Below are 27,708 nucleotides of genomic sequence, written 5' to 3' on the forward strand. Positions count from 1 at the left end.
GTTAAAGAGCCTCTGCTGTGTTGGAGCAGAAATGCCCCCAACATCTCACTCACAGTTAATAATTAATGGCAGATCATTCTTTACTGAAGCATTATTGCCACCTCCTGAGGAAATCAGAACTGCTAAACTCGGTGATTTTTTAATTTAGGATTTCAATTTTTAATCCTGTGTCAGTGCTCACCTCCCTTCTGACAACTGCATAATGAAATAATTTTTGCAGGTAGAAAAACTCCAATAAACAAAAAAAATCGATTCAGTTCGTCCTCAGTAAATTTTCTTAAATCAAACTGACTTTAAATTTGTGTCTGAGGCAAAAAACCATTTGAGTTATATCAAGCAATGTGTGGATGTGTTTAGACCAGCATTATTTTTTGTTGTTTTGAAATAACTTTTCCTTTACAAATATCTCTTCGTTATCTGTACTCCAGATTATGCCAACTTTTAATCATTACAAATAAAAACTGCAATATGGAAATATTAGGGCAGTAATTTAAACAGCATTTTGCATTACAAAATCGAAAAAATTTGCAAAAAATCCCCACAGCCATTGATGACAAAACCTTTGCAGGCCTGGTGTGTAGGAAATCACCCCAACAAATAAGTTTGTGTAAAGTTAAACAAAGTTGTGCAAGAATGCTGAGGTTTAAACAAATATCACTGTCAACCTTTACGGGAAAAGCCTTTACAAAACTGTTTGTGATCGATAGAAAATGAAATTACAGTAAGGTCAGCTTCCCACCAGATGTGATGAACTAGAAGAGAAGCAATAATAGAATAAAATGTGAGATGTTTAACATTATTAAAATGAGTGGCTAACATGTATTATTAAATACTAATGGGAGTGGTATGTTAATGAGAAGGTGCAAATAGTGAAGCACACTGGGAAACGCTTTAAAATTTTAACAGGGTGAAATAGAGTTTTAAAATTCGAATTCTGCTCCTTCCCTGCATTTTTCAGAGACATATATATACATATATATATACATATATATATATATAGTGGTTTCAAACCCTGCATTTCACACTTACAAAAATGCTGAACTAACGTAGTCCAAACGTTAAAAAGATGTTTATTTACACGCCTCTGTGAAAATGACTGTGATTTAGACCGGACACGTGGAGTTTTCAATTGTAAATAAACTGTGTATTTCCAATAAGGGCCATTTACGTGCAAATTTACATGTATCTCATGCAATTGTGCAGTGAGATACTAACGTGACATATAGGACAGATAACACATATCAGCAGAGCAGTTTATATTGCTTATACAGCGGTTTGGGTTTTAAATAAACCAAAATCCCTCACGGTTTTATTATTTATACAGTGATTTGTGTTTTATTTACCACAAACGCCCGAGGATCGCCCTGAGGGGAAATGGCGAGAGGGGGCGGGGCCTGCGCGGCGGGAAACGCAAGGGGCGTGGCCTGGCCCAAGCCCCGCCCCCGGCCTCGCCCGCCGCGGCCGCCGGACAAAATGGCGGCCGGGCGGCCCCTGAGGGAGCGCCCTTAAAGGAGCCGCAGCGCCCGGGGCTCGGCGGTGAGGGTGGTGGTCGCTCGGTAAAGGGAAGGAGGCGGCGGAGAGGTGCGTTGAGAAGCGGTGCCATCATTGGGGAGCGCTCCGAGACCGCCCTGCCCGCCCGTGCCCGGCGGTGAGCGCTGGGGCGGCGTTGCCATGTCAACGCAGGTAATCAAAGCGGAGGCCTGAGGGGGCGGCGGGGTCGAGAACCGGGAGGGGATGAGGGGATGAGGGGATGAGGGACTGGGGGCACACGGGCCCCGATCTCCGATCACCCCTCTGTGAAACCACAGGCAGTCCTCAGGAAGCAGCGTTAAAACCACGAACTGCGCTCCTGAGACGTGAAGGGACGCCCCAAGGTGGCTTTTGGTAGGCGCGCCAGCATCTTTCTGTCCTGCGCCTTTCAGTCTCTGGTCCTGTATGAATTGTGTTCCCAAGTCATGGATAGAAAACAGCGCTTATTCTTCTCCCCTTCTCCTGCCCTTATTTCCTTTCCAATTTCGGAGAAACAAAAAAATCCAGCTCAATGAAGAACGTATTCTCAAGGCATAATGTCATCACTCACAAAGCTCCAAGTTCCCCAGCAGAAGACTTTTCTGTCTTAAAAATGTCTTAAAATGTGCTCTTTGTTCGGTGGGTGGAGGTGTTGGTAAAGCTCTGTCCCTTGGAGATGGTTTTGTCACACAGAGTACATGACTTTTCCTACACTTATCCCTGGGGAAATGTGTTCATCCCCGAGGGAAGATTCTGTTACCATTCTCTGGAATTTCCCAGGCACTCACAGGATAATTTGTTTGCAGAAAGGAAATCTCTGGGAATGCCAGTGCTAGACACATCTTAATTTTTTTTTCACAGTTACCTTTTTCTGCTTGCATTTGTTCTTAGTGCAGAGTGGGTGATTTCAAGCTTTGGGAATAGCTGGAATCCAGTCCAATGCCTCTATCCCTGCCAGCTCTGTTAGCCCGAGCTGAGAGTATCTCCAGAGCTGGCAGAGTTTGTGTGAAGCACAGCCTGCAGGGCAGGAGGAAGAGGAGCTGCAAACACAAAGCTGCTCAATCAGTGCCTGGGGCTGTGCTGTAGAAGGGTGGGAGCATCAAGGTAAAATTTTTCCCAATGCCAGGAGAACTGGAAGCTGGCACCCGCTGGAGATGTGGTTTTTGGCAGCTTCTGTAGCACCTTTGTTGTCATGCAAGCCTTTAAGATTTAGCTTTGTAACAGACTGATAATTGTTTCAGTTCTTGCAGGGATTGCCATGTGATACCCAGCATTTGAGGCAATGAAGAAAGGCTCTGTAAGGAAAGCTGCAGGTAGAAAACCACAGACATCAGCATCCCAGACAGCTCAGCCAATGCCACCTGTCACTTCAGGTGCCACATCTCCACATCCTGGCCAGCAGACACCTCAGGCTGCTCCCCAAAGCATGGAGCAGAGGCTCCAACAATGGGATATTCCAGCAGAAAGTCCTGGAGCTGCTTTTAAATTTCAGAAAGGTATTGTACAGTAAATAATGCAGGTATCCAAGTACATACCACAGGCATTAAAAGCCATGTTCTGTGAATTGTGTGATTAAAGATGGATGAGCTGTTGAAAAGAAGCCTGAAAAAATTGCTTTAATATTTTATTTTGTTTTGAGCACAAATGTAGAAGTGGGAGTAATGAAAGCTGGGGAGAATAATGAGACACTTACTCCTTCCTGTGAATGCTTCTGGGGGGATCATTTTCAATGTTTTTCCAGTGTTCAACAAATATAAAAATCATCAATCCTTTCTGTTTAATTTCAGGGAAAAATGTTGGGGTTAAGTACATAACTGAGCCCCTCATAAAGGGTCTGTCAAAACAGCAAAATCTGGCTTGTATAAGCTCACTGAATCTTTCTTCCCCAAAGGATGGGGACAAGAAATTTAAGGTAAGGTGTTGGAAATAACTAGAAATTAAACTAAGTATAAAATAATTACAATTTATTAGTACAGGCTGATTTTTAAGTGAATGTAAACTGCACAGTCTTACTCTGTTAGCCTAGCTCTGCAACCAACTTCTGTTGAAAAAAAGGCAATGGAGACTTGAGCAAAAGAAAAAGCTGATTCATTAGAATGATGTTTAAAACAGATTAGTTCATTAATTTTTTAGGTTTTGGTTGGTTTGGGGGTATTTTTTGGTGTTTTTTTTTAATAACATGTTCCTTTTTATGTAGATGAGGACACTGTAAATTTAAAATCCAGCTTTCCAACACTGTAGAAAACTGTACCTAAAGTGAGGTTTTAGAATACCACAATGAACTGTGATTAATAAAATATTAGAATACTTGGTATTTTTAATTAACACAAAGCTGCTTTTCTCTTTAAAAACACCCAAACCCTATGCTAAGGGATTTTCTGTTCTTTAGTACATAGAAAATTTGGAAAAGTGCTCTAAACTAGAGGTACTAAACCTAAGTAACAACCAAATAGAGAAGATTGAGAAGTTGGACAAACTGCTGAGGCTGCGTGAGCTCAACTTGTCCGGCAACAGAATCAGGTGAGAGGAAAGAGCCCTGGGTCAATAAAACTCCTTTTCCTTTCCTGTTTAAGTGAGTTCTCTCACAGCAGTGAACACTTGAGGTGAGTTTCCCAATTGTTATGTCAAGACTAAGAGGCTTTGAGGTCTTTTTAAAAAGCACAAGCTCTGAGGTATTAAAGTAGAAATGGTTCTGGGGAGTGCTGTCAGTGTGCCATGGCTGGGGTTTAATTTGTTTTTCTTGGAAACCAAGCCAGAAGTTTCCAGATACCACAACCAAGAGTGGGTAATAACCCAATTAAGTCCATTAAAAATTAATTAAATTGTTACTGTTTATTATTACAGGTAATATAATAAGTTTTTTCTTTTAGGAAAGGAAACTGAATGGGCTTGATCAGGCAGGCCATAAACTCCTTAAATTGCTTTTGAACTCTTTTTGAGAGCCTGGTGACTTGTTTAAAAGTGTTAAAGGGTTCATGCAGTAGCAAAACTCTTAATTGCTTTTAATTTTGCTGTCAGTGAATTATGATCTTACCTATTACAAAACTGCCTTTGCAGCAGAGCAGCTCCCATTTCAGTAGAGACATTTACAGTGGGAAGTGAGTAAAACCCCAGAGTTTCTACACATTGCATTCACACAACTTCCTCTCTCAACAGGAATTGAAAAGGGCAGAGTAGCTTTTAGCTCCTGCTCTGTTTGGTGATGTGCAGCTCACATGTACCCAAAAACCAGCACAGCCACAGGGGCACATCCTGCTGTACTTTGGTATAATACTCATGGTTTACTCAATGCTCACACATACTCATAAAAATGCTTAAGTGCTAGCATGGTTTCCTCAAAAGTTTTAATGAAAAAAATAAAAATGGAGCTCTTCATCCTGTCAGTTTACAGTCGATCCTTTTTATGGGGGAAGAAAAACTTCACAAAACAAGTTTATTTTGATTCATCATCATCCATTACCTTCTCAGGAGAGAAAGAGCAAATTTTGCCAATTAAAATGGAGTTAGCACACATTAAAATAGTGTTAATATTGAAATGGAGACATGCAAAAGTGATGAGTGTATGAAAATGACAGAAAATTGTGTTGTGATTGTTGGTCTTAATTTAGTACTTGGAAGTAAGCTGCTGTGATTTCACTGAATTGTCCATGGCACTAAATAATGGTTTTGCTGATCTCTTGGTTGTGACAGATTTTGTTATTGTTTATCCATAATGCCTCAGTTTCACTTTAAATTTGCTGTGCTTCGTGACAAATTCCATTGTTTCTTCTCACTTTCAGCAAAATTGAAGGCATAGAACATTTGCAGAACCTGCAGAAGCTGAACCTGGCAGGGAATGAGATTGAGCACATCCCTGTGTGGGTGGGGAAGAAACTGAGATCGCTGCGCAGCCTGAACCTGAGACAGAACAAAGTGTCCTCAGTAAGTGCTGGTTAGAAACAGGCATTGCTCACTCTTCTCATGGAGTCACCTGGGCTATTTACACTGCTTGGCTTGCTCTGGGTAATTGCTGAGTGACTTTCCACAAAGTCTGCTGTGAGATGCAGCAGCTGGCAGCCTAATAAAGTTATTTATCACAGAAACCCCTGGTGTGCAGGTATTGAAAATATAAACCTAAATCATAACTTTGTGGGAGGTTATACATCCACAGGCCTTGGTATCTTGAAATTTCCAAAATAAAGCTCGATTGCATCTACACTCTTTGCAGTGTAGATTTTTTTATAGAGGAAATTTTTAAGAAGTGACTTTAGTCACAATACTGTGTATTTTGGTAGGTTTTTAGAGATTGTTCTCTAACATAAAGGTTAAAATAAATCTTTTAATACAGACCTATCATAGAACATTCTAAATAATCAGAAATTCACTCCTGGGGGTTTCATTCTTCTCAGAAGGGTGTCTAATCATTGTTTTGTGTCTCTTTGATTTAGCTCCATGACATAGCTAAACTAAAGCCTCTGCAAGATCTGAGCTCTCTGTTCCTTGCTGAAAACCCAGTTGCCACTCTGCCTCACTACTGCTCGTACACCATATTCCACCTGAGGGCCCTGGAGAACCTGGATGGACAGCCAGTGACAAACCATGACAGGCAGGAAGCTCTGGAGAGATTTAATTTGGGTAATAATCTGTTAGATCTCAAGTGAATGACACAAAATTTAAGTTTAGGGGGGAAAAGATTTTTCTATTGGAATGTTGCTCTGATTTTGTTTTTCAGAAGAGATAGAAAAATTAGAAAGAGAGTTGGAAAACACAAGGAAGGAGATGGAGAATGTGAAACTTCACCAGGCCAAAGTGCTTGAGCAACTTCAGCATCAAGATGAGCTCAACAGGTCACTGAAGGAAAAGGCTGTGCAACAGAGACAAAGCTTTGAGGAGCTGCAGAGGGACCTGGGCACCAAAAACGAGCTGGTAAGACAATCCCTGGCACCAAGGACATCTTTGGACACAGAGTTGTCAGTGTGAGAGCTCTAATGACTGAAGATGTAATTTTAAAACTGAGAGACTTCCAGCTGTTTAGAGAGTGATTATTGACCTTCAGTATTCTTTCTGTGGGAAAAGTAAGTGCATGGAAGCAGCACTCAGTGTCACCCTTGTGATTTATAGTAACTTCTTTGTTTCTAGTCATTATTTATGCATTGCTGTTTAAAATTTTGTCAGTTGATGGAAGGTTAAGGTGCTAAATTGCTGATGTTCTGAATATCTGCCCTGGTCAGACTCTGAAGTGCTGCTGCAGTAAGGGAGAAGATTGCTACTTTTATAAAAACCAGATGTGCACACAAGCTGCATGTCAGTAATAGCCCTTGGTGATTATTTTGTGCAATGCCCACCACTGTACTTGTATTTTATTCACATCATCCTGAACTCTTATGTTTGAGTCTTTCATTGGCAGCCATAAAATGCAAGCACAGACTCAAGAGTGCTGGGTTGTGAATGACCTGATGGGAACTTAATATTTGGATTTTATCCTGTTAGGCTTGTCCTCTAAAACTTTATCCTTCAGACTCTCATACCTGGTACTTCTACAGCTGTTTCTCTGAACACACACACACTGACCAGCAGCCTGCTGCTAAAATGAAGTTTGCAGTATAATGAGATTTAGCAGCAAATACTTGAAGCCACTCTTCTTCTCTGGATGACAAACTTGGCTCACTTCTGTCTCCCTTTAGCTGGTGTCTGGGTTTGTCACAGTCCCCTTCCTGCAGAGCCTTTGTTCCTCACTCAAGGTAGCCCCACTGTGCCCCTGGCTTGCATGGTTGGTTTTATTCCTAGGATGTATTTGCACGTTCCCTGAAGTAGCAACATTATTATGAAGTGTCCCAGTGAGACTTTGTATTCACTGTGGTTTGGATACAATTTTCTTGGTATTTTTTCCCTTTCTCTGAAACAGAGTTAATTTTTGCATGATATTTATCAGGGTTTGAAATCTTTCTTTAAGCCTTTCCTGTTCTATTTCTTTTCCTCCATTAGTTCTGCTTTCCACTCTCTATTGGAATTGTGCTGCATGTTCTCCCTCAGGTATTCAGTGTGAAAAGTTGATTTAAAAAGAAATCACATGATGGATCTTTACTTAAAAATAACCTCCAAACCAAGCTAGCACATGCTAAAGCTAAAATAAAATACACAGACTTTGTACTCCTGACAATTGAGATATTTTGGTATTTTTACAGACCATGAGTGTTAACAGTCCTCATGCTCACTTGTAGCAGTAAATATATTGGTGATTTTGGCCTAGATTTTGCTAAGGGATCATACCCAAATGCTTGGTTCATCCTAAATTAGGTTTAAAAACAAACTTGTCACTTTGATGTGTGTAAACTGAAAAGGCCTTTCATGTGATCATTTGTGTTCTATTAATTGTGGAGCTTTTGTCTCCTCTTAATCACCATTGTCAAATTGCCCTTTGTGATATCCTTGGTCCCAAACTGTGCTGTGAGCTTTGTTCCCACACTGAGGCTGTGCCTGCTCTCTGTGAGCTGCACTGAGTGTGGCAGTGCTCAGAGGGTTGCAGTGATGACACTCACTGGCTTTTGTGGATTTTCAGCTGAAGCAGAAGACAGTGGAGCTCACCAGGGCTTGCCAGAAGCAGTATGAGCTGGAGCAGGAGCTGGCCTTCTACAAGATTGATGCTAAATTTGAGCCCTTAAATTATTTTCCCTCAGAGGTAATGATTTTTAAATCATAGATCTTTTTATTGCTGTTTCCCCTGATTTTTTTTTCAACTTGGAAAATAAAAACCTTATTAGTTTTCCTATAACCTAATAGATCCTGCTTTATTCAAGGCCCAATCTCTGTCATACCTGCAAACAGAAAGGTGGAGATGCCAGAATGAAATCCATAAGAAAAGTGAAGATCAGTAATCATTGACTACAATTAAGTTATGTCTGAGTAAAACTTCTGTGCAAAAATCTAATGGACTAAATATAATCTCAAGTTAATTCAATATACTAAGAAAAAGTTCCTCCAGACATCTGCAACAAACTGGTCGCATCCCAGTTGGGTTTGATTGGTTTTAATTCCATTATAAAATAACAACATTCAAGGCCAAAAATGTTAAGTATCATGTTTTCTTCTTCTAATTTCTAATTGGTTTTCCTTTTTATGCTTGATAAGAGAACTAAATGTATGTTAGGAGTTGAGTGCAGCCATAGTTCTGAGATAAAGACTCTGCTTTTTAACATTTCAGGAGGTGGAACTTGATAATGTACCTGGTGAGAGTCCCTACATTGGCAAGGCCAGGTACAAAAGAAATATGTTTATAAGGGAAGGCTACATCCCTGACACTGCTCAGCAGCTGCAGGTTGGCAAAATGCAACAGGAGGAAAATGACTCCTGTAGGAAACCCCAGCTGGAATCACATCTCCAAGGTCTAGATAAAATACTGCAGGATAAGGAGGAGAAGATTAATGCAGGTAAAACCTTATTTTTTGATCAAATAAAAATAAAAACGTGTATCAGTGTGGTTTATTCCAGTGGTTACATGCTTGACAAGAATAGAGACTGTGTGTCAAAGGAAATGCCGTGATTGTAACACTGGGCTTGGTGCATTTTTTGTGTCAAAACTTCTAGTTTCTGCTGTTATTTTAAGATAACTCAGGATGAGAGCATTTCATGTTATTGAAAACAATTCTAGGGAGGTTTCATATCTGATGCATGAATTGAAATGTGTATTACTGTGATTATCACTTAATGCTGTGCTGATAAATGTGTTCATACACTGCTGTGATCAGTGTTGCACACAATATTACAATGTCTTTTGTGGGATTGTGGGTTTTGTGTTGGGTTTCTTTTGCCTGCAGCACAAAGAAGATTGGAAGAACTGCAAAGTGAAATTGGAGATGCAGAGCAACAAGTGCTGAAAGTAACAGGGGAGCTGCAACAACTGGAGGATGCTCTGGCTCAGAAAAAAGTGAGTTGTTCCATGAATAGCAAGGGAAGGGTTTGAGGCAGTGTTGATGTAAGAAAACAACTTTTTCTCCCCATTCTTATAAAGAGGCCACTGTACAGACATAAATCCATGGGTCAAGCATCAGAAAAATCTTCAGGGTTTAGAGAGCTTGTTCATGAATCAGCTGTTGGAGCTGCAGTGCAGTTAATGGCAGCTGCTCCATGGGCTGCTGCTGATTTATTGCTGGCTTTCCCCACAACCCTTTGGAAGAGCCTGCTGTGTAGGCTGAGCTGTGCAGCTGATAAGTAATGTGGCTACAAAACTGACAGCAAGAATTAATTTATCAGCATTAAACTAAAACAGCATCTTCCACTTCTTGAACTGTCATCAGTTACTGCTATTTTTAATTTTTAAACTTGCCTGAAAATCAGTGACCAGGATCTTCTTTATTTCAATGTTAAATATATTCTGGATCAGCTGTGTGTTCCCAAGCACTCAAACTCCCAATGCTGTCTGCAGATCTGCCAGGCCAGCAAGGAGGCGATTGAGCAGCAGCTGAGTGCAAAGCTGCAAATCCTGCAGGAGCTGCGCAAGGAAACCTTAGAACTGGAAAAACAAATAGAGAAACAGAAAAGAGAAATAGGGGAAAATCAGAAAGAGCTTGAAGATTTACAGAGTTCTCTTGGTTCCATAAATCCTGAGGATCCAAAGCATGTAAGTAAAATCAGAATCTGGAGTTTTTATATATTGTGCAATGGACTGAAGGCAGCTTTAACAGGTTCATTCACTTGTGCCTGTTTCATGAATTATATTCTTTTGCTGTTTATCAAAGTCATTAACTTATAATTTGAATGTTTAAAAATCCTTACAGTTAAAAAATCCCACCAAACCAACCAGCTCTGGTAAAACACTTCACTCATTTTCCCAGCAGGTGCTGTAGAGCAGTCAAAACTAAATCTTTGTTTTACACAGTTTCTGTGTAAGAAATCCTTTGTGCATCTTTCTGTGGAGTCTGGCCTTAGAGGTTTTTAAAGATCTGGGTGTGGCAGTGCTTATCCAGCCTGGCTGCTGGGGACTGATGGCCTTTCCCTGCTGTCACCTGCAGTCCTGCAAGGTGCAGAGCTCACATCTCCCAGCTGGGGTGCCAAGCACAGCTCAGGCTTCCACCTAACTTCATCAGCAGCAGGGATGCAGGACTTGTTCTGAGTTATTAACTGTGTTCAGGTACAGCAAATACCTTCAAAATTAAACTAAAATGAAACTAGTGTTTTTTAAAAGCTTATTTCTCTAAATGAAAGTCTTTCAGGCCCACTGGATGCTCTTAAGTGAGAAATGGAAGAGTTTTTATGCTTTGCTCAGTTTTCAACAAAACTGAGTTTTCTATTTTTAAAGCTTTTTTTGTATTTTTAAACTGAATTTCCTCGGCTGTTGGGTGGCAGAAAAGGGCCGAGAGCGATCCGGGAAGGCTCCCGGGGAAACGGCCGGGGCAGGAGCGGGACCGAGCCCGGCCCTTCCCGCGGCCGCCCCTCGCTTCGAATCAAAACACAGGAAGTTCCGAGGGCCGGGAACGGGAACGGGAAAGAGAACGGGAACAGGAGCGGGGCCGGGAACGGGAGCAGAGGCAGCGCAGCAGCTCCGTCCCCGCCCCGGGCCGGCCCCGCGGAGGCTCCGCTCGGTTCGTGCCCCTCCTGCACTCCCGGTGCTTTATTGCAATGAGTTCCCGCTCAGGGGTGGGGCGTTCTGCAAGTGCTGCCTCAGGAAGAAAAGACAAAGGCAGAGCTGTAAGTGGTCGGGGACTTGTGGCTTTTTGTTTCTTTTAAAACTGCGGGTTTGGTGCCGTTCAGCAGCTGCAGCAAGATGGCTCAGAGCAGCGGCTCGAGTTTTATCTGTTGAAATTTCGCTTTTGAAAGCTGCAGGGCAGTTTGTGCTTAACAAGGTGACAAGTTGAGCTGTGCTGATATGGATTAACTTCCAGTTTAATCCAGTTAAAAATACAAAAAGCTTTATTTTTATTCATTTACTTTTGTTATGGAAGCAACTTTGTAAGGGCTCTTTTCTCAGAACTTGTATTTAAAATTCCTACTGACTGCTTGATTTATTTTTTTTTTTGAGTAGTAAAAAAACATGCAGTTAATCATGATAGTGTAATTTTGTATTTTCCCAAATTTCTGGCGTTTGGGTTGTTTCTGAGCAATTGCACACTGGTAAAAAATAACACTTCATTCTTGATAACCAAGTTATTGTAAACAATCAGTTAATTCATACTAAATGCATGAAGTCCTTGTCAAATCTGTGTGAGCTGTGTGCTGTATCTCCCAGAAATGTTTTAACAAAATAACATTTACTTAGGAATATTTACTTAGTAACTGTAAAGTTGGCCTGACTTGCTGTTTGTTCAAAGTATTTTCCTTCAAGTACTGACCTGCCGTGTTCTGAAGCATCATCTGCTGTGAGGGCAGTGCAGGATGACAGGATTAAAGGTGCTGGGAGAAATCATGTTTGTTCTTGATTGAGAGAGGAAGTGGTAGAACAAAATGCAAAGGCAGGAAGAAAGTAGCCATGAGTACTAATTTGTAAATGCAGGCTTTATTCAGCCTGGGCAGGAGGGAGCTGCAGACAATGCTGGCAGTCACAGATTGCTGCTTATCTGGGGTCCTTTGTGGGGCAGGACTGAGGGAAAATAACAACAAGTAACAAACCCCAGAGCACCACAGTGTGCTGAGCTTGTGGCATTTCCTGCTGATAGTGAGACGCTGCAGAGCTGAGACAAAACCCCAATTGGATTTTTTAAAATCTGTGTCGATGCCCTGCTTTACCTTTCTGTCACTTGACAGGCTCACATGAAAGCTCAAAAGGCAAGCAAAGAGCAGCACCTTGATATAATGAACCAGCACTGCCAGCAGCTGGAGACTCGGCTGGATCAGATGCTCTCCAGGATTGCCAAGGAAACTGAGGAAATCAAGGATTTGGAGCAGCAGCTCACTGATGGTAAACTTCCTTTTTTGTCTTAAGGTATTTCTTCTACTTAGGGCAGCATGACAATTGAATTGAGGATTGTCTTGTTTATCTTTGCTCAAATGAAATACAGAATAAAAGCTATTTTTAACTGTGTGTGCTCACCTCACTTCTACCTGCTTGGGAAAGAGGGGCAGGAATGCACAAAGAGCTGCAATTTCTTTTAACTCTTCCATTGGCCAGCTTAACACAGTAATATTGGGAATCCTAACCTTAAAAACAATATTTTCAGGTGAGTTCTAGGTACTTGTTTTTACTTACTCCAATGGCAAATATTTGAAATTATGAAGAAAGGCAGTTTGGTTTGTTTGGTTAATAAATTCATTTCGTTTTCCTGCAGGTCAAATAGCAACAAATGAAGCCCTGAAAAGGGACTTGGAAAGTATTATCCTTGGCTTGCAGGAATACCTGCAAAGTGTGAAGCACCAGGCAGAACAGACCAATGAGGAGTGTAAGAAGTTGCAGAAGGAAAAAGAATCTTTGCTGGGAAGATTGGCAGGTCTGGAGGAGGAAAAAAACAACCTGGAAGTGGTTGCCATGGATGCAGAAAATATGAGAAAAGTAAGGCTTAATACCTCTTTTCCCAAGTTCAGATATCTAAGAATAAACTTGAAAAAATAAACTGGTGATCAGATTGGGACTAGGGAAGCACAATTCCTTGGACAAAATAATTCCTGTTATGGTAACATGATGAGATGTGCCCACACACCTCAGGAATAGAATCTGGCCTTTAAAACCAGTTGCAAGAGACATGCAGCAAATCTGTGCTTTGTGGGAGATGGCTCAGAAATGCAGGTTTTGGATTTGCAGGTGGGGAATGGCATCAGTGAAACCCTGACAGTGGCCAGGGCTGGGTGTCCCCAGTGACACAGAGCTCTCTGTGCATCCTGGTCAGTGCTGTGCAAACCTGAACTCTTGGCACAGTTCTGTTTCACTTCCAGCTCCACCTTTCTCCCCTGAGTGCAGATTTTGGGCAGTCAGTGGCACCCCTGCCCTGGCCTTGCAGGTAGAAGTGCCACCCACCCTCAAGTTCTAATGGAGTTCCTGAGTTAAAGGGAAGGGAGGCAATGTTCTCTTAAATTTTGGCTCTCCCATGTACATCCTTCTAAAATGAGTATTAAATTCCAGGAAATTGCAGTGCTGGAGAGTTCACTGCAGGAGCAGAAGGAGATAAATGAGTCCCTTCAGGATGCTCAGGGGAAGGTCAGCACCTACAGGGCTGAGCTGGAAGCTCAATTAAGAGAGAGAGATGCTGAAGCCAAGCAGCAAAAAGAAGAATTTGAAAGACTGAAACAACTTAGCCAGGTAAGAGCAGAGCTGTAGTGCTGCCAGAGGTGTTAGCTACCCCAGGACACCTCATCTCCAATGTTAAATCACAAACAACTGCTGCTGTAGGGGTGTCCCCACACTATCAGCCTGCTGGGATTTAAAACTTTGCTTTCAAGCAAGGTCCATGTGGTTTGCTTGGGGTTGTTTTGTTGGATCTTTTTTAGGTACTGTCATATTGTTACTGTTTTAAGAATTAGTGGGGATATTCATCTGGAGGTTTTGTGGTTCTGTAGATGGAACTGTCAGCCCTGCAGGATGAACTTGAAAAGGAAAGACAATTGTTAGAGAATGCTCAGACCAAAGCACAACTGGCAGAAGAGAAGGAACAACAAAATTACCAGCTGCTTTTACAGTTCAAGCAATTGCAGGTGAAGTATTTAGTGTATTAAAAATCCTAGCTTTTATCACTTGTGGATTTGTTTGCTTACATTTGTGTGGATTTTGTTTTTGTCTATTTTTAGGCAGACAATAATTTCCTAAAACAACAGCTTAAAGATCTCCAGAATCACCTAAACCAGGCAGTTGGTAACTTAATTCATCCTGAGGATGTCATGGCTTGTATGAATGAACTCAGGCAAAAGCTTAAGACAGGAGCTGGAGAGATGAAGTGAGTAAAATAAAAGTGGGAGATTTGAGCATGTGAGAGGGGCAGGACCAGAGGAAATGGCCCCAAGTTGTGCCAGGGAAGGTTCAGTTTGGATATCTGGAAATCTTCCTCACTGAAAGTCTTGCCAGGCACTGGAACAGGCTGCCCAGAGCAGTGGTGGAGTCACCAGCACTGGAGGGATTTACAAAATATTTAGATGTGGCACTTGGGGACATGGGTTCGTGGTGGCCTTGGCAGTCCTGGGGGAATGGTTGGACTTGATGAACTCAGAGGGTTTTTCCAACCTAACCTGAATGAATTACCCAGCAAGTCTCAAACCTGCACTATTTGTCATTCATCATTTCTGTATCTGGGATCACAACTTCACATCACTCCTTTCTGTCTGGGAACCTGGATTGTTTCTCTTTCAGGTGTCCAAGTTCAGCTGATATTTTAGGGAAAAACCTTGCAAGTCTGCAGAAAGAATTCAATGACATCCTTGCTGATGCACAGAAGGAAAAAGAGAAAGCTTGGGCTGGGCAGAGACAGTTGCAGGAAGAAATGGTTTCCCAGCAGGAGAAACTGGAGCAAATACAGGAGAAATACAGACAGGCATGTATCAAACAACAAAAACAAGACTGAGACAATTTCAGCTTAGTCTGAAAAATGTAACTTCCAGCTGAAGGATCAAGTTTCACTTGATGAAGCTTTGCTGTGCTCTGTCCTGTGTGTAACAGTGGAGTCTGATTTGATTTTTCATTAATAGTCTTCCTGATTTTTACCTGATTATTTGGTGAATTGAAATTCAGGCAATGATCTATCTCAGAGGAAACAAACACTTCAATGATCACTAGAAAAATACAGCTCTGGACTTTCTTGAAAGATCATTATACATATCTCTAATAAAATAACTGAGACACTCTTAAAATATTTCAGTTACAGTGGCACAGTAGTTACCTTTCCTTTCTGGTTTGATGCAAAGTATGCTGGTAACTGCATTTCCCAGAAGTTTAATTAAATAATTGAAACAGTTTGGCTTTTGATTGGAGAAAAAGTCTGGCTACTTATTCTAACATTTTACTTACAGGTTAAAGCTGAAAACAAGCAAAATAAGAACAAGATCCATCAGTTAGAGAATGAAATTCAACGTTTACATGAAAAAATAAAGAGCATGGAAGAGATTCAGGGCCTGGCTGATCAGCAGCTCCAGGAGGCAGATGAAGAAAAAGAGGCTATTCTTGCTCAGCTGGAGAATTTAGAGAAAAGGGTAAGAATGGGTGAGGACAGGTCTGTGCACTGTTTGATTGCTCAGGAAATTGTGAATTTTTGCTTTCTAAGATAAAACAACACATGTAAGAACACAAATGTTAAACACAGCATCTTCCTTTTCCTGAAAGTTTACTGCTTGTCCTCACTTTAGAATTTTTTTCTAAATAATACAAAATGGGATGGGGAGAAGGATGAAAATACATTGCAAGTCCATTTTCCTGCTTTCAGAAAAAACTAGAAGATGCCAGGGCCCAGATGCAGGTGCTGAGCCTGGATAAGGAGCTGAAGGAGCTGCAGAGAGCAGTGATCACCTCAGACAAGCTGGCAGCCACCGAGCTGTGCATCACTGCAAAGCAGCTCCAGGCTCTGGGGGGAACTGTGCTCAGGATGAACCAGGAGAGAGCTGAGGTAAATCAGCATGGGGAGTTAATTCAGGGCTTGGTAATGCCATGGCAGGGGGAGCAGTGCTGGTGTCCTTCAAATGAGCTTCAGAGCTTTCTGAACATGGGAGCTCTTGCTTTGGGCAGAGCTTGAGATGGGAGAGGAAATTTGGGATGGACAGGTTCTTGCTGAGGGAGGGAAAGGGAGGGGGAAGATCATGAATCCCTCATTAACTGGAGGGCAAACAGCAGATAATACATTGTTCTGTAGGATAGAAAAACAAAGGAAATGACTGGAAACTCTTTATCAAACTGGGAAGCACTTTTGGGTACATAATAACATCTCTGTATCAGCACTGTGAAGTTAGAGAAACAGTATTTCACATGTATCGAGTTCCAGGACATTCAGGTGCTTCTCAGTGCTTAGCTTTTCACAATGTTCCTGCAAACTCCAGCTCAATGAAAATCTCAATTTCAGGAGCTTGAGGAAGCCCAGGAGTTCTGTGCTGAGGCAGCTCGTGCTTCCCAGGCTCTTGCCAAAGCAGAAGCAGAAATTGAATTGCTGCAACAACTCCTGAAGGAGAAGGAAGAGCAAGTAGGTTGTTTGCTCTGTGTTTTATGATAAAATTCCAGTGAATTTCTGGAAATGTTTAGAGGTTCTTGCACTGCCTTTTTCCCCTCAAGTTTTCCCAAATGTTCTTCCCTCTGCTGCCACCTGCCCAAGAGCAAACAAAGCTCAGTGCCTGGAGCAGCTGAGTTTTAAGGAAAACCATCCCCTGTTCACTCAGACATCTCCCATGGGAGGGGATGGGAAGAACTTTGTGACATTGGGTGGGAGCTTTTTGTGATTTAAGCTTCTGTTTCAAATAGCTCCTGCAGGAAATGGAGAAAGCTGGTGAGAAAACTGTTACATCAAATACTCAGAAGTTTGAAATTAATAAATTAAGTGAAGCCATGGAACAGCAAAAAGCAGAGCTTGACCGTTTGAAATGGCTGTTGGATAATATTGGGACAGGTAATTCCTCTTTTCTCTCCACTTCCTGCAGACAGACAGGGATACAGAAGATTATTCTCATTTCTCACTGAACTGAGGATCTGGAGAACAGTATTGAGAATATCCTTCTATACAGGTTAATACAGGATAAGTGTCAATGTTCATTAGTTTGCAGTTTTCACAGCTGGTTGTGCTGAGCATTCCACTTAAACTGCTCTAGGACATTGTCAGAGCTCAGTGGAAGGAAAATGAGCAGCAGTTACCTGGATCTGAACTTGTATTTCCAATCTTACACCACCAAACCTCCTGTGTATGTCATTACAAATAACAATTTATCTGTTTCCCTCAGCAATTAATTTCTTTTTACTATAGTTCCAGTTTAACTGGGTAACATTGAGGGGAAAGTTGAATGCAGTATCAATTTAACTATTTGCCTTAGATGACTCTAAAACTGTGCTTTATTTCCAGGTAACAAAGATGGAATTGAGGCCTTACAGGATGAAATTGCAGCCCTCAGAAATGTGCTCTCCCAGCAGAATGATCACAGCACTAGCCCAGCAGAGCCCCTGAAAAGAGGGGGGTACTGGTACTACCTGCCATCATCTCAGGTATTAAAAAGGAAAAAAATGGAATAAGGGTATAAAAAGGGAATAAAAATCCTGTTATGGATTGTTTTCCTTGTGGTAAGCCCTTTGATGGGGGAAAGTGCATTATAAATTTAGTAGGTTTGGGAGAAACTTAAGAACAAATATTGGTTGGGCTGTAGGAGAAATACTGAACTAAAACACACACAAATAAAGGCCTTGACTGTGCTGAGAGGAGCCCAGGGTACAGAACTCTGGGACAGAACTGGGCTGTACTGAAAATCCATTTAGGTCAGGGTTAAAAGGGGATGTTACAAACATTTCTTTCAAAAGAATATTTGTCTGAATTTAAAATCAATGCTGTTAAAATATATTTAGTGCTTTTAAACATGCTTAGAACTGAGATAGCAGAGTGTGTGTAGCCTGTTCTGAAAAATCATTAGAATATCTACAACTCCATTATTTGCCATGATTTGTCATTTCTAGATTAACACATGTTGTACTTTTTCTTTAGGCTTCAACTCCTGCTTCCCAGAGCACCAAAGACTCTGGAGTGTGTTTGGGGTGCTCTGGCACATCCCCAGCCAGGAGAGGGGATGCTCAGGATGGGCCCTGTGGGAGGCAGGACTTGTCCAGCCAAGGATGTTGGGTTTATTCACCAGGCAGAAATAAGCTGTACAAAGCAAGTTCTGGCAAAGGTAAGTCAGTGGCAGTCTCAGAATGTTTAGGAGCAGACTGAAGATGGGCTTGCTTAGAGTTCACAGAGAGGTTTTTTTGGTGGGCATGAGTGAATAGAAATGTTTATTATTGTTGAATAATTTTGTTTAAGCAACATTTGTTAATTTTATAAATTACATAGAATTTAAAATGTACATTTGAAGACTATCTCTACTGAAAAAATTATTAACAATAACATGTTTGGTTTTGTCTCTTTTAAAGATAGAAGAGCAAAAGAGGATGGTGAAGGAAATGCAGGATCTCCTGTCCCTGAAGGCTCTGCCTTTGTCCCACCCCCAGGCACAGTTATTTACACAGCCCTTCCAGATGGGGCTCCTGCTCCTCAGGGTGTGGGGGTTTATGGCCCTCCTCCTGCAGCAGCCCCTGCAGCTCCAATTGCTCCTGGATCCATCATCCTTGGCCCACCTCCTGTGGGCTCCCAGGTGGTTTTTGGCCCTCTGCCTCCCAACTTCACAGTGCCACTCATTCCCCTGGGAGTGCTCCACTGCAACGTGCCTGGACATCAGGAGCTGGTAAGGAGCAGAGCTGCAGCTGCAGCTGGAACCCTTGGGAACTGACTGAGCAATGGGTTAGGAAGAGCTCCTGCTAGGAAGGGTCTGGGTCTGGGTACAGTCTTTGCCACCTGGAGCTGCTCCTGGGTGTCAGGAGGTCTCAGCTGGAAAACAGATCCTGATTGTGTTCTGTTCCCTGTGTGCAGGAGAGTGAGGTCTCGAGGCTGGAAGACACTGCGTGCTATTTAAAGTCTCAGAAGTACAAAGAGAAATGCTCAGAGGCAGCTGAGCAGAAGTACAAAAAGGAGGTGGAAAGATTGCATGGAGATGTTGAAGAACTTGAGCAGGAGAGGGAGGAGCTGCAGAGTGAAGTGGCCGAGCTGCGCCGAGCGGCTCAGGAGCGGAGCACACGCAGGTGGGCACAGCATGGAATGCTCTGGAAGGAAATGTGCAAATACCCAAACCTTCCCCCAGCAGAAATCAGCTTTGACTCATTTACAATTCCAGACCTTCAACAGACTCCCAGATCTTTGGCGTCTCTGTGTTTTAATTCCATGTTTTTCATCCTGACCTTTCAGGAGCTTTATTGACGGCTACACCGAGAGCTTCCTGGCAGAGCTGCAGCTGGAGAAGTCCCTGCAGCAGCAGGAAAATGTGGCAGAGGAGATTGAATGTGCAGAGAGGACGCTCCTGAAACGCCGGGCAGAGCTCAGAGAGGCTGACAGGCTCCTCACAGAGGCTCAGCTGGAGCTCCAGAGCACCCAGGCCAAGGTGAGGGAGGGCAAAACCCCCAGGGCAGAAGGATTGGAGTTGTTTTGTTTGTCTGGGCAGTTTATTTGCACATGGGTAACCTGGAGCCTCTTAAAATGCTTCTATATGAAAGTAAGTTGGGAAATAAACTATGCTAGAAGAACTTGGTTTATCCTTGTTGAAGAGGAGGAAGGTTTGCTGCTCTGGACAAGAGAGGAGAAAAAGTTGTCCATGGTAGAAAGAGAGAGAAGGCTGAGGTGGAATATTCAAACCAGGAGCTCACATTTAAACAGCAAGTGCAGCATAAGGAATGTATTATCTCAATCTTCAATTCTCCCTTTAGACTAAAGAGACTCTGCAGAAGTACAATCGTGCCAAACATCATTTGTCCTGCACTGAAATGGAGGCAGAGGAGCTGGAGCAGAGGGCTCAGGAAACAGCCACCAAAATTGTGAAAGCAGCTCAGCAGCTCAGGTACCCTGGGTGCTCTTGTGGGTTTGTGTCACACAGGGTGAGGACTAGGACTGGGTCCTTCCTGCTATCAAGACTCTGCTTTTGGAGAGGGAGAGCTGTTAAAATGGGAATCTGAAAAGGCAAAAATGCTCTTCCAGGTTATTGCAGACAGACACGAGGGGTTTGGAGCAGCTGAAGAGGGAGCAAGAAGGTGTTTTGAAGGAACTCAACAAAATGGTGGCTGCCAGAAACTCTGAGTTGCAATCATTGAACCAGAAGATAGAAATGCTGACTGAAAGGTGAGGACTTTTAATTTACCATGAGCTGTGTTAAGTTAAACATCTCCTCCTCCAGTGAGTCACTGCCTCAGATATCTCATTTCTTCTGACTCCTGTTTTTCTGCTCACTCAGTCTCCAGAAGCTCCAAGGAGATATTCAACTTGCAGAAGGTAATGAGGGCCAGCATCTCCAAATCATCAGAGAGGCAGAAAACCTTGTTCAGGGCAAGAAAACTGAACTGGGAACATTGAAAGATCAGGTGAGGCTTGGCCCACTAAGCCTGGGCTGTCCCTTTGGTGGGAATTGATCTTTGTCCCATAATTATGATCCCAGTCTCTCTGGTGCACTTTTTCATGGTTTTTTTTTTTTTTCATGTTTAGCTACAAAAATAAAAATTACCCTGATTTTTCTGTTCAACTTCTCCACTGTAGATTTGTGCTCAGCAGCAAGAGCTCTTGTTCCTGGAGCAGCAGGTGACTCAGAGAGCAGAAGAGCTCCGTGGCCTTCAGGACTGCATTTCCCAAAGGAAAGGTGACCTCAAAGAAGCTCTTCGAGATGGAGAGACTGAAGCACATGAAAAACTTTGCCAGATAAGGGTAAGTTTCCCAAATGAGTTTTCAAATCATTATAGCAAGAGGCTTGAAGTACTACAAACATTCAGGAGGTTTCCACAAGATGAGTTTTGCTTTTTGTGCCCTCCCCAAACCCACTGAGAAATAGAACCTGGAATTTGATGGTTTTGTGTGACTAAAAGCCTGGTCCAGATACACAAAGAAGAACTCCCCAGTTCCAGTAATTCTTACAGAATTGGTCCCTTGAGAGCTAAATTACATTAAATATAAGTCAGTGAATGACTTCCTGTTGCTGAGGAGCAGCTGCTGAAGGAAATCAGAGTGATCAGTGTGTGTAAAACACAGCACAGCTGCCCCACTCTGTGCCCATCCCCATTGGCACAGAGAGGATTCTGTACTTCCCTGCTGAAATCAAAACCAACTATCAGGGCTAATTATATTTTGTGGTTTATTTTCTTTTGTGAGGGCTCCTTGTCTGGTTTTTTTTAAGGCCTATTATTCACTTGAATGACAATGCTGTGGTAAGATTGGGGAACAAAATCTGCAGAATTACTACTCTAAATTGTCAACAAACAAGATCTTAAATATTGTGGGTTGGGTTTTTTTGTTTGTTAAACCAGAATACTGATGACAGACTGTTAATAATTTTATAAATATTTAGAACTTCATAGAAAAAAAAACATTTAAAATTGCAATGAATGGTATTCCTTGTAACACTGATACATTCTCACAGGAAATAAAAGTGCTTCTGGGAGAGCTTAGTGTTGAGAGGAATGAACTGGATGTCCAGCTGAATGAGAGGAGAGCACAGCTTTCAGTCCTAAAGAAGGATATTAGAAAGGAGGAGGAAAATCTTCAAGGAATTCTTGGGCAGATCACCAAACACAAGATGGGTATGGCGCAGGATTTGGGGGTTTTGTGCAGATTGGGAAGGAGCACACAGAGCTCTTTAGTTCTCATCCTAACCCAAGAACTGCTCTTTAATTCCCCTCACTAGAACTGAAACATGTGCTGGAAGTGCTGGAGCTTGAGAAGAATGAACTGGAAGGTTTGAAACTCCAACATGAGCAGAAGGTCAACGAGCTGGAGAAGACCCAGGTGGCTGTTCTAGAGGTGAGAAAAGCTCTGTGGCTGAGGCAGAAACTGGGAGATCTGTGGTTCTCTTAAACCTTGGATAACAGAATCCTGATGCTTTTAAATCAATCAGTTTCTAATCTGATTTCAGCTCATCACAGAAAAGTCTTAAGTCTGCTTAGGCCCTTTAAAATAATGGGATTTTTGGGTGTGTGAGAGAGAAAGGGAGCACAGAAGCTCCTCTGTGGCTGTAGAATGATGGGTGCTGGTTTTTAGGAGCTTCCAGAGTCTTCTTACCTGGATCCTGTGTCCTCACTTCCAACCTATGAGTCTGGAAGGGAGTTTAACTCAGCTGGATGGTCTCTAGCATTAAAAAGGTCCCCAGGATACTTGGAGCCATTCTGTTGTCACCTTCCTCCATTAAATGCACTCAGATCACTCTGAGGATGTCAATGCTTGCTCTGCTTCTGGACCATATAACTGTGGGACTCACCAGGGCTGTTTTCCCTAGGAGAAGTTAAAACTGGAGAATATTCAGAGATTATTTCAGTGTCAGCAAGGGGAGCTGGACTGGCAGGAGCAGCTCCTCAGGAAGGACCGGGAGGAGAACGAGCAGCTGAGCTCTCAGCTCAGAGCTCTGCACAACAACATCGAGGCTCTGAGCAGGGAGAAGGAGAAGCTGGAAGAGGACTCCAGGAGTTTGGAGAAGAAGCTGTCACAAACCAAAAGGTGGGGGAATGTCTGTTCCTGCAGAGATCAGAAGGGATGGGGAAGTGTTTGAGTGTTTGTTGTGATTAAAAACCCAGCTCTAACTCTGAAGTGCCCAGTGATACAGAACAGGCATTTTCCTGGGTTCTGTGGAGCTTTTGCTTTAAGCCTCTCTACAGCAGATTTAAAAACTAATCAGCAATGGAGCTGATGAATCAGCAGCTTTGTGATATCCTGGCAATGCCATGAGAAATGTTCCAAAATGGAAAGTGTTGCATCTTGGAACATTTGTCTTGCTCTGACTGCTCCCCTTGGGCTCAGAGGGTTTTACTGACATTTTTTAAGTCCTCACCAAGGATTTCCAACTCACCAAGAATATGATTCACATTTTTCAGAGACTTAACTGCTGCTGAAGACAGCAGCAGAACTGCACTGTCCAACATGGAAAAGGTGGAATTGGATGTTAAGAACCTGCAGCAGGAGGTGGAGCTACTGAACAAGCAGAAGAAATCACTGAATGCAGAGATTGTTGCTGTCCAAGAGGATCTTCAAGGTAAAGATCAATTTCTGGGTTTAAGCAGTTCTTTTAAGAGAAATTCTGTTAAAAGACACACTTTAACTGTATGATATTAAACATTCAGCATGCTCAGATATCCATAGGCAGAACAAATTTAAGATGTTGAGAAGATGGAAATTTCATAAACTGTGTGTTATTCACTCTTTGGTCCTTAAAAGAGAATTCCTGTGTATTGGCATTTCAAACTGCTGGTTGATCATGTCTTGGCACCAAATCCTTTTCTAGGGAAAAAGGAAGAACTGGAAGCACTGAAAGGAGAACTGAATGGCTCGAGGCAGCAGCTTCACCTGGTGGCACAGGTTGGTGTTTTTTGGTGGCACAGGTTGGTGTTTTTTGGTGGCACAGGTTGGTGGTTTTTGGTGGCACAGGTTGGTGGTTTTTGGTGGCACAGGCTGGTTTTTGGTGGCACAGGTTGGTTGTTTTTGGTGGCACAGGTTGGTGTTTTTTGGTGGCACAGGTTGGTGTTTTGGTAGAATGTGTCCTTATGGTCACTCTGGGAGTCTGGTGCTGCTCCCACCCTGTTCATGTGGGCACAGCTCAACACCAGAGCCCTGCAGAGCTGACAGCAGGGATTGCTTTATTGCCTTCTTGATGAGTGTGCAGTGGGTTTATTGCTTCTTAGGAAGAATGTAATTTAAAAACAACCAACCAAGCAGCACCTTGTGGCTTTTTATCTGCCCCTCTGTGCCTGGCTGGAGTGGAAGGAACCTGAGGGTGCCAGTGACCAGCTCTGTTCTCTCAAACCCAAACCTTTGGGGCTGGTTCCTCTTCCCAGCTCCTCCTGCCACGTGCTTTTGTTTTCCACTGCAGGATTTGAAAAACAACTGCAGGCAGCAGGAGGAGCTGCTCAGAGAGCAGGCAGCCCTGAAGGAGGAGATCCGAGGGTATCTGAGGAAGAGGAAGGAATGCCAGGAGAGGCACAAGAAGAGGGAAAAACAACTGCAGCAGCTCCAGAAAAAGATTGAGGAGAAGGAAACAGAACTCACCCAACAGGAAATGGTAATGAGCTCTCTGACTTGCCTCACTTCCTCCTGACCTTAAAATAATCCAGGCCCAAAGGTTTGAGCTGTGAGTTTACAAATAAACACAAAAGCACAGATTGCTTTGGCCAAACGAGCTTGGGTTGGGTGAGGAGTTTCAGCAAAGTGTTACCCAAAAGAAAAACTGAGGGAGCTGTTCTGGAAATGGGAGAGGGGAGAAAAATGGACAGACATTGTCAGTAGGGACTGTTAAACTGTAGTTCTTCCCAGTTTATGCTGGTTTTACTTCTCCAGTGTCCCTTAGTGCTGGGTTTTGTTCTCCCTGAGTTGCTGCTGGTTCCAGCTCAGTGAGGGTTTCTGGCAGGTTCTTCATCGCCTCAGGCAAAACTCAGAGCGGGAAGGGAAAAAACTGGAAGAATGTGCAGCTAAAATGAAGGATCAGAAAATCCTACTGGAAAAGGAACTAGCAGATCAACACAAGAAACTGGAGCAGGCAACAGCTAAAGTCAAGCTGGCAGAAGAGAACCTTGGGAAGCTGGAAAAGGAGGAGTCCCAGTGTGCAGCTCTTGAAGAAATCATCAGAAAAAGCAGTAAGAGTCATTGCACACATGAACTGCCACCATCTCTGGGGGCTGAGCATAATGGCACAACAAATATTTTTGTTCATCTTGCTTGGGTTCTTGGTGTTTGGAAAATATCTGTTGTGTATGAAATGAGCCAAGATAAACTTTTGCTAATCAGGATTTTTTTTTTAAATGTTCATTACAGAACATCAGCTCTCAGAAAAAGAATTACAGTTACAACAAAAAGACAGACAAATCCAGTGTCTTCAGAAGGAGATGGAGCTCTCCAAGTGTGAGCTAAAGCAACTTCAAGGTCAGATAGAGTCAGAGAGGAGAGAAGCAGAAAAACAAATCCAGAGTCTGAGAGAAGCACAGAAAATGCAAAGGCTGGAGCTTGAAAGCAAACTGCAAGTAAGTCCTGACTGAGTGGAGCAAGTTTGGGGGTTTGGGTTATTTTAAACAGCAGAATGATGGAACACCCATTGTTGTCATTGGAGGAGCAAAGTAATGCAACAAGTTCTGAGCAGACCTGAGGAAATGCCCTCAGGACTGGTTTTTGTAACCCAGCTGTTCTGTGCTGCAGGTTAGAACCCAAGACCTGGAAGAGAGACAAAGGGAAATGGAGAGTGCAGCAACCTTGCTTAACCTGGAGGTTGAAAATGAAATTAGGACCGAGTTTAAATCTTCATGCTCATCTTCTCCAGCCCCACTGGAAGAGTTGGAAGCATCATTTGAAGGAAAGAGGAGTGTGCAGTGTGAGAGTGACAGCTCAGAGCCTGCTTCCTTCACTGCTGCTGACAGGCAGCTCCTCTCCTGGGAAGAAAAGTTCAATATTTCCAGAGTCTTCTTACTGGTAAAATGCTTTGGCCAAGTGGCTGCTCCTGGTGCTGTGTTGGTCCCTGTGGCTGATGTGGTTTTTTTTTTTCCCCAAGGATGAGCAGTGGCGGGGAGAGGCGCTCCGGGAGAAGCTGCAGCAGCACGAGGACCGGCTCAAGGTGCCACATCCCTGCCCCTCACATCCCTTGGGCCCCTTCCAAACATGATCTAAACACCCTGGGGGAGTGGGGATCCTCCTCAGCCCAGACAAATCCACTCTGTGCTGACCAGAGAGAGGAGCTTTGGGTGGGAGCAGTAGCAAGAGGAGTAATTTTAATTAACAGTTAATTGGATGGTTGAATATTCCAACCAGATTCTCCCATGTTGCTGATAGGATGATATAAATGACAGAGGAGTTCAGCACCAGCCATGATCACCTTAAGCTCCAGGCTCAGTTAGAACGTGGTTATCAAAGCAGAGTTTATTTAAAAATAACTCCCAACCCCACTGCTCCCTGCTTGGGGTGTGAGCATCCCCTTTTGGCCTTTAGGGCTGCCTCCACAGTGTGAGCACTGTGTGAGCAGTGGTGCTGTCCCCTCCCCGTGTGTTGCAGGCCCAGCTGCGTTGCTGCCTGGCCAAGCAGGCGCAGGTTCTGCTGCAGGGGAAGCGGCAGACAGCCGGGAGCCTGCACAGCCTCCAGCGGCAGCTGCAGGTGCTGGATGAGCTGGTCAGCAGCACTGCTTCAGATTGCTCCTTCCTGCCCAGCAGCCCCAGCCTGGGCTCTCTTCACAGCACTCTGAATGTGACAAAAGATCAGGTAATGTTCTGCTCTGGGGGGTTTTCATGGTTCTTTTCTCACTGGGGGTTGTTGGAGCCTCTCTCCGAGGCTGGGCAGGGGTTTCTGCAGTTGGTGATCAGACCCTCACCCTGCCCTGGCAGGAGCTGATGTCTGTGGAGGCTGAGCTTTCCTCACAGTGCTTTGGGGTTTTGCAGGTCCCCAGCAGGCCGGGAAGCGCGTTGGGATCCCCAGGGCTCCGTTCCAGCTCGCAGGGAATCTCTCGCTGAAGGCCAGAGGGGAGGTGTGGCCTCAGGAGTTCCCACCTGCAGGAACACGAGTGGCTGGAAGGCTGAGGGACCACGGGGCAGCTGTGGCTTCACAGACCATGCTGTCCCTTCTGCTTTAGGTTTTTGTGTTGTGCAGAGTCTGGGTGAGAGCTGCTGGGAGCTCTCCTGGGGCCTGGAGTTACAGCTGCATCAACTGTTCCATCCCTGCTCCTTCAGAACTTTCCTGGTTCAGCCCCATGGCTCAACCTCTAGGACAGCTGGTTCCACCCCAGCCTGGTACAGAAGTGTTCTTTTGTAACGGTTTAAGGTACAAATGTTACTTGAAAAGTGGCTTCACTCTAAAAGCAAAGCCCAAAGCACATCCACAGCTTGGACAGGGGTGCTCAGGTGCCACCTCTGAATCATTCTCCTACCTCACTGGGTGAGCCTTGTCTGAAAAGGCCTTTGCCACCACTCACAAACAGCTGCTGCAAGGCCTGGACTGTGAAGGTTTTGTACAATTGACAACAGGTTTACATACAGAAGTTGGTTTTTAAAAAAAAAAAAAAAAAAAAAAAGTGTATTTAAACACTTTAAAGAGACCTTGTTACAAGGCCTGTTGCCAAATGCACAGAGGTTTAAATACAATTATTTTGGATACTTCCTTAAAATAAACTTTTGTGATTGATGCTTTTATCTGGGGGTGGTTGTGGACTGTTTTTCTCAAAGCTGTTCTCCAGGACACTGATACTGGCACAGCCCTGCACACTGACAATGCCCTGGGGCTCCTCCTTGCAGGAATGTGTCCAGCTTTGCCATTTCTGTCCTTGTCCCTCATCCTGGCTGCTGGGTGAGCACCTCTGCTGAGGCCTGGTGCATCACTTGTCTGAACCAGGTGGATGCAGGCAATGGCTTCTTAACAAATGACAACCAACTTACTCCCTTAAGGCACTTTGTAAATCCTTCAGGCAGCAGGACAAGGCCCAGGCCAGGGGCTGTGCAGGGACTGGCCCAGCCCTCCCCACCCTTTGGCAGCAGTCTCAGTCTTGCCCTTCCTCATCCTCATCAAAGATAACATTTTTCTGTGCAGCCACTGTCAGAGTTCACTGGAACAA

General features: G+C 43.5%; 1 protein-coding gene across 5 annotated transcripts; it reads left to right on the forward strand.

Annotated features, from left to right (window-relative positions):
• The first annotated feature begins 1,451 nt into the window (after positions 1 to 1,451).
• Positions 1,452 to 27,289, forward strand: CNTRL (centriolin). Of its 5 annotated transcripts, none has more exons than XM_033077600.1 (42): positions 1,452 to 1,683; positions 2,751 to 3,005; positions 3,297 to 3,421; positions 3,899 to 4,029; positions 5,289 to 5,430; positions 5,937 to 6,123; positions 6,221 to 6,414; positions 8,048 to 8,167; positions 8,690 to 8,915; positions 9,303 to 9,412; positions 9,911 to 10,105; positions 12,226 to 12,379; positions 12,747 to 12,967; positions 13,535 to 13,711; positions 13,969 to 14,103; positions 14,197 to 14,342; positions 14,753 to 14,933; positions 15,409 to 15,588; positions 15,819 to 15,998; positions 16,449 to 16,565; positions 16,841 to 16,985; positions 17,433 to 17,572; positions 18,063 to 18,246; positions 18,488 to 18,798; positions 18,984 to 19,192; positions 19,356 to 19,548; positions 19,871 to 20,001; positions 20,139 to 20,279; positions 20,392 to 20,518; positions 20,691 to 20,855; positions 21,565 to 21,724; positions 21,829 to 21,944; positions 22,417 to 22,634; positions 23,009 to 23,166; positions 23,416 to 23,489; positions 24,001 to 24,189; positions 24,535 to 24,760; positions 24,939 to 25,144; positions 25,317 to 25,586; positions 25,666 to 25,728; positions 26,163 to 26,366; positions 26,543 to 27,289. In XM_033077600.1, the coding sequence occupies exons 2-42, from the start codon at positions 2,792 to 2,794 to the stop codon at positions 26,612 to 26,614; spliced, it is 6,837 nt and encodes a 2,278-aa protein (XP_032933491.1). In that variant the 5' UTR covers positions 1,452 to 1,683; positions 2,751 to 2,791; the 3' UTR covers positions 26,615 to 27,289. The 5 variants fall into 5 exon arrangements, with proteins under 5 accessions (XP_032933491.1, XP_032933487.1, XP_032933488.1 ...); XM_033077596.1 differs by lacking the exon at positions 26,543 to 27,289 and adding an exon at positions 7,173 to 7,229 and having other exon boundaries at positions 26,163 to 26,536; XM_033077597.1 differs by lacking the exon at positions 26,543 to 27,289 and adding an exon at positions 7,474 to 7,521 and having other exon boundaries at positions 26,163 to 26,536.
• Positions 27,290 to 27,708: the final 419 nt, after the last annotated feature.

The sequence above is a fragment of the Catharus ustulatus genome, chromosome 21, assembly GCF_009819885.2.
Source record: "Catharus ustulatus isolate bCatUst1 chromosome 21, bCatUst1.pri.v2, whole genome shotgun sequence".
Taxonomy (NCBI): domain Eukaryota; kingdom Metazoa; phylum Chordata; class Aves; order Passeriformes; family Turdidae; genus Catharus; species Catharus ustulatus.

Bases quoted from the DNA above. Each gene is read 5' to 3' on its own strand.
- CNTRL (XM_033077596.1), top strand. From the start codon at position 2,792: ATGAAGAAAGGCTCTGTAAGGAAAGCTGCAGGTAGAAAACCACAGACA. The intron at 20,519-20,690 runs GTGAGGCTTGGC...TCTCCACTGTAG, and splicing joins TGGGAACATTGAAAGATCAG to ATTTGTGCTCAGCAGCAAGA. The intron at 25,145-25,316 runs GTAAGTCCTGAC...TCTGTGCTGCAG, and splicing joins AGCTTGAAAGCAAACTGCAA to GTTAGAACCCAAGACCTGGA.